Here is an 11,903-nt window from a genome sequence, read left to right on the forward strand (position 1 = left end):
GTATCATGGGGAAGTTTGCTGCTGTCTGCTTGATTTTTGTGAGGACTGCTTAGAATGTTGGCCTCAATAGATCCTGCAGAGCTGCTGCGGAGTAGGTTTCCTGGGGGTCTCCACGTCTGCTCTTCCACTACAGTATATTGCTGAGTTAAAACAGTGTGTTCAGGGAGTTCCCTGGTGGCCTAGTAGTTAGGATTCCGGGCTTTTACTGCCGTGGCCCAGGTTCAATCCCACAAGCCGCAGGACATGGCCAAAAATAAAATAAAACAGTGTAGTGAGAGCTCAGTAAACATTTACCGAATAAACAAATCAGTGGTTTATTAGTGGTCATTGACGTAATATGCCCCCTTTGGGTAAGTGGATCTCAAAACATTTGTGAATCCAGGTGGAGTGTTTTATCATGTGCTTATTACTTTCTGCTCTAGATTACCGCTTAAACCCTGTGCTAAGGAAAGCCTGTAAAGCTGACATTCCTAAATTCTGTCATGGTATCCTGACTAAGGCCAAGGATGATTCGGAGTTAGAAGGTCAAGTCATCTCTTGCCTCAAGTTGAGATATGCTGACCAGGTAAGCTGCCCTGGGCTTTCCACAGAGGTGTACTTATGGAACCTCCACTAGTCCTGGCAGTTTTTTCTTTGGAGGTCCTTAGCTTGCTGCTACTTTCCCCAAGACCTTTTTGCACACCTTCCCCAAGCCAGGGCCCAGATAAAAAGCTGATGTGTTCTAATAGGCTGACATATTCTCCCTTGTCACATGTAGCGCCTCTCTTCAGACTGTGAAGACCAGATCCGGATTATTATCCAGGAGTCTGCTCTAGATTACCGACTCGATCCTCAGCTCCAGCTACACTGCTCAGATGAGGTAGGATTTGGGGACAAAACTGGTTGTGAACAGAGCTGGCCAGAGAAGTTTTTACTGGAGAAAAGTTCTTTACTCTGTTTCCCTTCAGCCCTGAATCCAGGGCTCTTCTAGGCTCTCCACTGTCTGAGTTCCTGGTTCTGTGTAACACTGAATTTGGTTTGTCCTTAGTCCTATCACTGTTCAGTTTTGATTCCATATTTCTCCATTGAACAGCGTATATCTGTCTCCGTCTAGTTTGTTCTTCCCTCTCCTTATTCTGATGTTCAACGCAGAACACTCCCAACACTTGCCAGGAGGGTGAAAGTGCTCCTGTAATACCTCTAACAAAGTGCCAGTCCTTGGATATTATTTGACTTTCTAGCTAGAAAAGGTCATATAGTGAACCTTGTTCAACATATGTCCATTTTATGGGAACATAGCTAAAGATATTTCAAAACAGCTTACTCATAAAGCTGTCCAAAGAAGGTTAAGTTTTTAACTGTGCTGCAGGCTATGTGTCAGGACCCCTTTGTGTGTGTGTGTGTGTGTGTGTGTTTCCAAGTTGTGTAGCTGGGTTGACCCTGAACCTCTGTCAATGTCAAGCATTTGCTTTTAGGATTTTACTTGGCTGTATGACCTTCCTCTTGAGGAATCGGAGAGTAGCCTTCTTTGTGACCAGCCCTGAGACAGTCTGACTCAGGTCTTGGGGTTGACAGCATGAAGATACATGTATTGACCGTTTTTCAATTCTGTGCCAGTCCTTGTGAAGGAGAACAGAGCCTGGCATCCCATATGGGAGGGAAGGGAGTGAAATCCACCAGGAATCCGTTTGAGAAGAGCCCCGGGCACATGTGTGGGAGGATCTCCAGCCGACATGCTTCAGAGACCAAGGTGTCTCGTGACAGTAGGGGTGCCCTTGTTTTTTGTGTGTGTCCTGAACAGATTGCCAGTCTATGTGCCGAAGAAGCAGCAGCCCAGGAGCAGACAGGTCAAGTAGAGGAGTGCCTCAAAGTTAACCTGCTCAAAATCAAAACAGAAATGTGTAAAAAGGTAACTACCGTCAGTCACCATTTTCTCTCACTTGCTTTTCTCTCCTCTTCCTCTTCTTCCTCTTAAAGCTATAGTCTGTACATCTTAGTGATAAAATCTAAACCTTCCTTCCCAGAATTCTATCCTTTTCCCTCTTACCAAACTAATTTGCCTTTTGACCATTAATTGTAACTTAAATAGTCTTTCACGTGTACTAATTACTTGTGAATATGTCTCATCCCCATGACTAGACCATTGTCTAAGGTCATTGTTTAAGTGCTATGCCAAAGTAAAAAGTCAATTCCAATATATCAATAAGTGTACTGCCTTCGTAAAAGTCAATGAAACTACGAATTCAGTTCATTTCAGAAACATCACATAAAAACAAATTTATCAAAATATGATAGCTGGGGCTTCCCTGGTGGCGCAGTGGTTAAGAATCCTCCTGCCAGTGCAGGGGACACGGGTTCGAGCCCTGGTCCAGGAAGATCCCACATGCCAGGGAGCAACTAAGCCCGTGCGCCACAACTACTGAGCCTGCGCTCTAGAGCCCACGAGCCACAACTGCTGAGCCTGCGTGCCACAACTACTGAAGCCCGCGTGCCTAGAGCCCATGCTCTGCAACGAGAGAAGCCACCGCAAAGAGAAGCCCGCGCACCCCAACAAAGAGTAGCCCCCGCTCACCACAACTAGAGAAAGCCCACGTGCAGCAACGAAGACCCAACGCAGCCAAAAATAAATTAATTAATTAAAAAAAAAAAAGATAGCTAAGCATGCATTATCTTACAAAATTGAAAGTGAAATAATATACTTGATCTTTTTTAAAAAGCTTTACCTCTTTTTGGAAAAGTGTTTCAATGATATTACTGAGTCACTGTGAATATTGTGTGCAGATATTTTCATCCGCTAAAAATGTTTCTAATTCCACATGGTCTGAGGAGTGGTAGGAGTTGGCTAAAAGCTAAATCCAGATATTTTCCTTTGAATACTTTTTCATCATATTATCCCGTTTAACTTCAAGGAGGACTCTTTGAACAACATTTCAGGGTTTTTTTGTTTTTGTTTGTTTGTTTGTTTTATTGTTGTTTTACAGTCTGTGAAGTGCAAAGTAATTTTTACTTAAGAAAGCAATTTTTGACTGTCTACCTGCTATAATTTCATCATGTATAAATGGAGAGTCTGCAGAGTTGATTTCAGTTCTATCATGTTTATATTCCTGTTGTTCAGAACATCTTTAAACTCAAATAAGAATTATTCTTGGAGTAGAAGTTATGCTCTGTCAGTTCTTTCTTTCCTTTTGAGGATAATGGAAGTAAAGTGAAACATTTTGCAAATACACCTTTCTGTTTGGGAATTTTAATATAACTTATTACTCTCATTTTCAATTTTCACATTTTCAGACTTCTAAAGTAACAAAATAACTGCATTAAATCAATATAAACACTAACACTTAGTATTTAATAATACAGCATACCAGAGTGCCCAAAACCCAATTCTGATCTTAAACTTGCCTCGCTTTGCTTATTAGCAAACAGCTCTGCACACACTAGGTCCCCAAATTGTATTTATTGAATTAAATCGGATGCTAACAGTCTGCGTTCTTTGCATCATCACCACGTTGCCACCTATCTCAGAGTAGCCTCTGTTGGCTTAATCGTCCCTCCTTGACTTTTCTGTTTGTATGTAATGTATTTACAGACAACAGATCTGATGTATTTCCTCTATAAAAGCTCTCTCTATGATCTCCCCTTCCTAGGAAGTGTTAAACATGCTGAAGGAAAGCAAAGCAGACATCTTTGTGGACCCAGTTCTTCATACAGCTTGTGCCCTGGACATTAAACACCACTGTGCAGCCATCACCCCTGGCCGAGGGCGTCGTAAGTCACGGTGTTCACTCTGACCCTGTCTGAACTGTCTTGGGAGGAGCAAAGACTCCCTCTGAGACATCAGTTCCAGCTACTCTGTTCTGTAGCTGCAGCTCAACCATAGACAGCACCCACTGGGGGCCTGGTTGATGCCTTTGTGGCAAAGTGAGTTTAGGAGTAATCCTGCTGCAGGTTTGAACTGATAGAGCCATGACCCGAGGTAAAGATTTGATGACAAGAGAAAGTTGAGTTATTTATCAGGGAGGCAAAAGTTAAGCTATCATCATGGCCCTCTTCCCTGCCTTGTCCAACCTTGAACAGCTTCATCAGCTTCCCCAGTGGCCACAGTGGGCTCAGCAGACAGGTTCTGTGTGAGGTGGAACCTGGGCAGGTATATGGTTGTTTCTGAGCCATGTGTGTCCAATGAAAAAAATGAGAGAGGTTTTAAGAGAGACTCTGGACAGCCAGCCTTAAATATTCTTCTCCATGTTAGATCTTGGGTTAAGTGTCCTTGAAGGGGTTTAACTTTGTGTAGCCTCCAGATCTGAATTCTCTGATGGTTAGGTACCCTTCTCCCCATCCTTACTGAAATTTCTGTTCTGTAAAGCTTCAGACGCTTCTTATCCCTTTCCCTTGCACAGAAATGTCCTGCCTTATGGAGGCCCTGGAGGATAAGCGGGTGAGGTTACAACCAGAGTGCAAAAAACGCCTCAATGACCGGATTGAAATGTGGAGTTACGCAGCAAAGGTAATGACCATGAGAATCTCCTGATGTGGTGTCTCCTCTATCAGTTTCCCAGGTCTCTTTGAGATACTTCACTGGCCTCCTTGTCCTTGTTGTGAGACTGGCAGTAGGTTTATTTGAAAAAATCTCTCAGTGCACCGTAAGACGCCTGGGCCCTGTGAGCCTGGAGCCATCATCTCCAGATAGCACAGCAGAGACATTAATTAGTCCCTTCTTTCGTCACTGGTTTCCGCTTTTGAGCCGCCAAGCATTGCTTCACAGTGGCTCCACTGCTAGTTTTTTGTTGGCAAATGTTGGTGCTTAAATCACATTAATCTGGAGCCTCCTTGCTCTGTTCTGAGTACATGGATGAGCATAGAAGCAGCCCAGACCTCTCTGGGCTGGACCCTTTTCAGCACCCAGGCTAAGTTGAGACTCAACAGAACAGGTCTGTATGCACCTGGGGAACCTTTTGGTCCTGATTCTGCCATAGTAGCCTACCACAGAGGTCCACTGGAGAAAGCACTGAGGAAAACTGAGGACGAAAACTGGTTAGACTCTTGAGTGTCCACGATTGGGGGAGTGATTAAGTATATTCAGTCAGCATAAGTCATGTTTGCAAGTTGTTCTTGGTGGGGGGGTTGCTGATGATATGATGGTGAGTGGAAACAAGTCACGACAGAGAATTAGCACCCGACAGAATCTCAACTTTTCTCTTTGTTTTTAAAAAGACAGCAACATATGAAGCAAATAAATCAGAATATGTAAGAACCTGTGACCTTGTGCAAGTCACTTGACCACTTCCCACCCCTTGGGCCTCCGGGTCTTCATCTGTAATGTGGGAGTAGTAAAATCTACGCCCCAGGATTAATGTGAGGACTAAACGACTGAAACATGCTGAGCCCTTTGCCAGCACACCATCAGGTCCGCAGTGTGAGAGCTGTTACTGCGTGGGCGGCAGTGATCACTGTGATGAATTGTATGATCGGGAAAAACAGTTGTAGCTCGGTGTTTGATTCTCTTGCCCGTTGCCCTCCTCTCTCCCCAAAAGAAATGACCTAAGTTACAGTAGGAGTCCAGGGGGGCAAGTTAGAGCAAGCATTGTCCCAGCCCACTTCTCTCTGAGGACGATACCCCTGTGTTTTCCAGGTGGCCCCAGCGGATGGCTTCTCTGACCTCGCCATGCAAGTGATGACATCCCCTTCCAAGAACTACATTCTCTCTGTGATCAGTGGGAGCATCTGCATATTGTTCCTGATTGGCCTGATGTGTGGACGTATCACCAAACGAGTGACACGCGAGCTCAAGGACAGGTAGAGCCACCTTGAGCACCAGAGGAACTGCCCGTCCAGTGCCCAGTTTGTACAGCCCTCCTGTATAGCGTACCCACTCACCTCGTCCTTCTGCGAGGTGACACCGACACCCATGTTAGAGCAGCAGCAGGTATCCACCGCATTGTCCCATCTCAGACTTCACCCATGTCCATGGTATCCTCCTCCTCGACCATTTGTGCAGCAGCTGGCCGCTTTGGGTATTGCCTTTGTCGGCAAACTCGGGTTTACCTGCCCATAGACAAGTCTCTCATACCGATGGAACTACCAGTACTTCCAGAACCAACTCACCTGACCTGCAACTCAAATGATTTTTTTCTTAAAAAACACCAAAAAGAAAAAAAAAAATTTTTAAAGAAAAAAATGTATATAGTAACACATCTCCTCCAGGCTTGATATGAGCAATGGGGTTATTTCTTCTGTGCAACGGTGTAAAATGAAGGCAGGACTTTAGAGGGGAAACACACCACCCAATGTGCTATAACTGGGATGTCTTGCTTACTTCTCAAAAGCACCTTTGGCCCGTGTCAGGGCCATGGACTTCACCGAGTAGTGGGAAACGACTAACCAGCCCGCTTTGGGTCTTGTTTTCTTCTGCTGAAACAGTGATGCCTTCCAGTTCCTACCCTAGTAGAGCCACTGCTGGTCCAGACCCCACAGCCGTGGGTATTTGTGTGATCTCCTCACCCCAGTGAAGTAGAGCATGGGCTTCCCTAGGCCGAGGGCAGATGGCTTGGAGAGGGGATCAGAAGTGTGTGCAGCTGGTCAGTCCACTGATCTGCACGGAGAGGCTGGACCCTGAGGCCCAAGGCAGAGCGTCCCAGTGACCTGCCTCCTCCAGGGCAGCGCAGGGCTCAAGCCGCGTTCGGATTGATCCTGCTGGGGCGGCAGTTCCTCCAGAAGTCCTCCGCTTCACCGGGAGGCCATGACTATGCGGGGATGGAGCTCAGGGCAGGAAGGAGGAGCAGGGGATTGATTCACTTGGCTTTATTTTTCAGGCAACAATACAGGTCAGAGACAATGGCTTATAAAGATTTAGCGTGGTCTCAGGGTGTGACTGGCAGTCCCACCTGACCCTTCTGCAGGTTCAAGGCCACCTTCCCAGACAAGCTCCTTTAGGCCTCTACATGGAGAGGGTGTGGAAAGTTCCTACATTAAAAGATGGAGGCGTTTCTCCGTTTTTTCTTTCTGTCCATTTGCTGCATACACCCACTACAGTAGGCATTGGCTAAATGTTGTACTTTGATGATTCATCAGTCTTTCCCGAATCTGAGCTTTATGGAAGCAATATTCCTGACCATCCCTCGTCCCTCCAGTGTAGAGATGACAGGCTTGGAGGATAAAAAGGGAGGAGTGCAGGCGTCACAGTTCAACTTGGTGCACCTGGACTTGAGTTTGGGGCGTGGAATCCAGTGGCTGCACAAGAGGGCGGCGTGTACAGTAGAAGATATATTTATATAATATATATTTTATTAACCTGTTAGACGTCCACAAAGTATTATAAATCACGTGCCTAAAACTGTCCACATAGACCATGCTCCGTTCCTTGCCCTGCCCCTCTTTGCCACTGTCCACACGTGCTGAGGGACCTCCCCACATTTGTCTTCCCTGGAATGTGTTCAGTACACAGTGGGTCAGTTTGTGGGTCGGTTGATCCAAATGACTCCTTGTCTAACCTGACTGACATATATTTGAATACTGTGGTTTTCTTCTTTTTCTTTCTTTTTCCTTTTTACTACGCTTCCTGGAGGCAGTGGGTTCTAGAAGCTGCATATGCCCCCTGCCTAGGGTACTCCAAGTCATGAAGGGGAGCTTCTAAGCTGCTTGGTCCCCCAAGTCCTGCTCTTAGGGTCTTCCTGATTCTCAGCAACCGTCCTGGGGTTCTTCAGCCTCAGAAAACTTGAAACTCTCGGAGTCCGAGCAGCACCCCCTCCTACCACCGCTTCTGGACTGAACTGAGCTGACCTAGATAGTCCGCCTCCAGGGGCTCCTCCCTGGGTGGTGGGGTCTGGGATCGAGGACCGGGGATATATCTGTACACAGGCCCCCACTGACATGTCTGATGTGGTTTACAGGATAGAATGACTGTTGCCTGTTTGATGAGAGTGGGAGTAGCATTCTCCATCTCTGCAGTCTCCCTCCCAGTGTGTGTAAAACATCTCCATAGTTTAATGTGTCTTGATACTTTTGTTCTTTCTGAACTGAGAGATGATCTCAGTTGTCTGCAGCAGATCTGGAAGTTTGAAAAGGAGTTTGATTCTTGAAACATTTGTCATCTTTAGAAATGATCCGGATAGATAGAAGGCATAACTCTGCTGGTATCTTTGATTGCTCGTTGTCAGAAAACATTTCACCATCCGACTTGGAATAGTTTCAATGACTGGTTTTTAGCATAGTTTTATATGACTGAGCAGTTTCCTACATCCAAGGGGCCCAGCACCATCTGAAACTACGGCCCAACTATATCCATTCTGTACCTCATTGGTGTAACAAAACAGGTTCTGGGGCACCTCTGGTTACTGGACTCATAGGTCACTCTTGGGTAAATCAGCTAGTCAAGAATTAGTCAAGAAGAAGAAACCATGGCCCTAGTGGAGCTGATGACAGACCTGTGTCCTTTATCTCTTCTTCTGATGTCTAGCCCATGAACAGTAACATAAGCAGCAGGTAGGGTTTTTGTCCAAGGCCAAGGCTCCAAGCACTTGCTGAAGATTACAGTAGCCAGAGAACTCATCAGGCCTTGTCAGCTCACTCCAGTGTCTCAGAGACTCAGACTTAGTGTCTCTACAGCACCCCAGAGGTGCCAGGAGGTCAGTCTCTGGGCTGGAGGCCCTGCAGTGCAGGAGATCAGAAATCTGAGCAGAACGTCAAGAACAAGGCTGTCTTCTCCCTGCATCGGAGTTTCTCACACAGAAGGGTGGCTGTGGGAGTGAGACCTTGACCCTGGTGTGCATCGCTGGCCTTCCTCTGCTATTGCTGCTGTCCCAAGAGAAGTCTGCTAGCAAGATGCTCTGAGGCGGGAGCCATCGCACGGGCTTGGGTTCACTCCAGCAGGAAAGCCCTCCTTCTTAGCGTTCCCTAAAATTCTGGTACCACTACCAGGCCCAGTGCTGTGGATCCCATCAGCTTGTTCTGAGCCATTGCATCCTTAGAAGCGAGGGGAATTCTAATACTGAGTGAGCAGGTGTTGACTTGTATTCATTGCAGGCCTTTGACTGTCTCAGGTCCTGCACGTATTCTTCTTGGGGACGCTGGGGAAGGAGGGAGATTCTGCTTTCCTAGGTGTGACAGGAAATTACCATCAGATTTCATTTCTTCCTGTTTCCTGAGGTCAAGTAACAAGAGAAGCCAGTAGTAAAGAGTCGTAGGATCATTTACGTTTTATCAGACAGAGTGCTGACTTCCCTCCACCTTCCCAAAAGAAGATTCACTCTCCTATATGAGCCTGACTCCTGCGCCACCTCCAGGCTTGTGGTACCACTTCTATCCTAAAGATCCCCACTAGCGTGAGTCACCCAGGGAGGGGTAGGTTGCTTTGTGGGACCTCCTTACCTGGTCTCAAGTTCCTCTGAGAAAAGGCCTCCCCATCCCATTTCTTCCCCTCCCCCACCAAAAAGTAAAAGTTTTCCGTGTATAACTTACTCTAAGCAAGCAGATACAGAGAAGGAACCTGGAGTAGGGACCCTTAGAAGCCAGCCAACACAGCCTGACACATTCAAACTAAATTTGGGCCATAGAACAAAAAGAAGAATATGGCTTTTTGAATCATGTGCATTTTGGTATGTTTACTTATACTTCTGATTCTTAGGAATTTGAAAAACCTCAAAGACTCCTTTTATTTATTCTCACCATTTGGACAGCACCTAAGTAATTTTATAAAATGCAGCATTCCAGTGCCCTGAGTTTCCCCCAGGCCTTTAGGGAGACTCCACTCCTAAATCACCTCTTCCCCACTGGTCTTCAATTCCCAAAGGGCCTGGGGCCAGAGCTGATGTTCTGGTCTCGGTCTCTCTCTCTCTCTCTCTCACTTGTCTTTGGTTGGTCATCTCTCCAACTACACTCCTCTTGGTCCTCCTCTCCCCTAGGACCAGGGTCACATGTCGGGGCAATCAAGTGTGAAGCCGAACCCCCCCCCCCCCCTTCCTGCCCAGACCTCAGACAGAAGGTCAGTCGTTAGCAAACCGAGACTGACTCTTCAGTGACAGGCTCATCCGAGCCATCTAGTGAGATCGCTGTGGAGACGCAGGGACTGTTTGTCATCTGGAGCACAGAGGCGGGACTGTCTGCTCGGGCTGGTAGTGGCAGGATCCTGACGGTGGTTTCCTCTCCTTCTCCCCTCCCAAGATCTGCCACAGCGCGCAGGTAGGGGTGTTGGGATACTTGCAGTGGAGGAATCTCCTTGGGCAAGGAGAAAATTCAGATAGTGCCTCTATATTCTGTTTTGCCTTCCCCCCAACATAGAATTGACAACTGGACCCCAGAGCCCAGCAGGCCCGGTACCACACATGCTAGATGGTTTGAACAGGTCCCCTGTCAGACTGAGGGGCACTAGAGTGAGTGACCGACAGGAGGGGCTGGCAGCCCGAGGCTTCCTGAGAGGCTTCTCCCAACACCATGTTCCCAGGTCAATCGAAGCAGGAAAACAGACTGTACAGCAAATGCTGTGTGAGATCTTAGGCCTTTAACTTTTTTTTTTAAGAAGGAAAAAAAAGAAAAGTAAATCTAACAAGCCTCTTTTGTAAATGGTTTTCCTTTCTATGTATAAAATCCTGGCAGTTTCTTGTTTTTACATGTTCATGCTGTGTAATTTTGAGATGTTACTGAGATTCTGAACATAATGTGCATTTTTTTCTGTACAGATGAAATGGGAGAATTTAATAAAGAGTTTGCAGGTTTTCACTTGTTAAATTTTCTCTGTGGTGACTGGGAGGACCCTCCTCCAACCACATGCTCTGCTGGAAGAAGTCTCCGGAGCTGTGAGCGCTGACTGTAAACTTGCCACTGATGCTCAGAAACTTACTGTTAGAATGTCCGTGTTCTTGGCTAATTAGGTCAAACAGAGTAGGACCATAGGCCTTTACAGGAGAGCTGGAAGCCAGACGTGGGGTTTTCTGACTCTCAATCTCATGTGTCCAGAATTGTTCATTCTACTGATGTGTTTAAGCCATGTCATGAGGCTCCTTCCTGGGGGGAACACATACCTGGACTTCTCCTTACAGATGTGACACATGGATGGCACCTGGTCTCTGATGGCCGCCTTCCCATTCAGGCCCAGAACTAGGCCACATTTATTTTCTGGGCCCTGCTATGTCCGCATTTAGTCAGTTATTGCCTCCCCCTTCCAACAACCCAGCCCTGAGGTCAGTGACCTCATGGCACCCTTCCCGAACCTTGTCTTCTACCTCCTCTACTCTCAGCAAAGCCGATTTGCGTCCGGCTGTTAAAAAGTAACAGCTTAAGGAATTGCATGGTAGCAACGATTTCTTTAAGTAGTAATGGCTGTACTAATATTCAAGTAATGAAATGGGATGTTCAGTGAGAAAGGAGGGGTAACCTGGAACCCAGGGTTTCTTCTCAGAACTCCTCAAATCCATTTTCAGCAACTGTCACTTAGGAGATAGTAGGCCTAGGTGTACAGTGGACATGGGAGAAGGTGAAGAGTAGAAGAAGAAAGGAGGGAGGGGTTGAGGGGCATTTTTGAGTCCCAATGTGAATATTCCTTTATCTAAGAGGCTCAGGGCAGCCGTCAGCCCTGAATGCGTGCCCTGGAGAGGCTACCCTGCTCTGGTGTAAGTGTAGGACATGAGCTGTGGGTTCAGGCTCCTCGTCACCTGTATCTCTACACGGGAGAAGTGGCTCCCCAGCCAAGCTGCCCTCAGCCCCCTGAGGGGACACCGCAGCAGTGAATGGGTTACGTGTTGCCCGGCTGACACCTTAGCAGTCTCTGAATGAATTGCCCCACTCCCAAATTTTGTGTGTGATTTTTCTGGTAAAAGATCCTTGGCCAACTTCAATCCTCAGAGGCGTTTGGCCTCTGTTTTCCAAAGGGACTAAGAACAAAAGAGTTTTAGGTGAAAAGGGGAGAAGCTTAGACTGTCCAAGTCTCTCACTTAGAT

General features: G+C 46.8%; 1 protein-coding gene across 2 annotated transcripts in view; it reads left to right on the top strand.

Annotated features, from left to right (window-relative positions):
- The window catches only part of GLG1 (golgi glycoprotein 1), a 152,666-nt gene extending 141,980 nt beyond the window's left edge, over positions 1-10,686 (top strand). Inside the window, exons 21-27 of one of the 2 annotated variants that reach the window (XM_068529176.1) lie at positions 423-565; positions 758-859; positions 1,781-1,888; positions 3,624-3,744; positions 4,374-4,480; positions 5,606-5,769; positions 6,786-10,686. In XM_068529176.1, coding sequence (XP_068385277.1) covers positions 423-565; positions 758-859; positions 1,781-1,888; positions 3,624-3,744; positions 4,374-4,480; positions 5,606-5,769; positions 6,786-6,861 — 821 coding nt within the window. In that variant the 3' untranslated portion in view covers positions 6,862-10,686. Of the gene's footprint in view, positions 1-422; positions 566-757; positions 860-1,780; positions 1,889-3,623; positions 3,745-4,373; positions 4,481-5,605; positions 6,727-6,785 lie in introns of those variants that run through there. The other variant, XM_068529175.1, reaches the window with a different exon arrangement.
- Positions 10,687-11,903: the final 1,217 nt, after the last annotated feature.

Source organism: Eschrichtius robustus, chromosome 19 (genome assembly GCF_028021215.1).
Source record: "Eschrichtius robustus isolate mEscRob2 chromosome 19, mEscRob2.pri, whole genome shotgun sequence".
NCBI lineage: Eukaryota > Metazoa > Chordata > Mammalia > Artiodactyla > Eschrichtiidae > Eschrichtius > Eschrichtius robustus.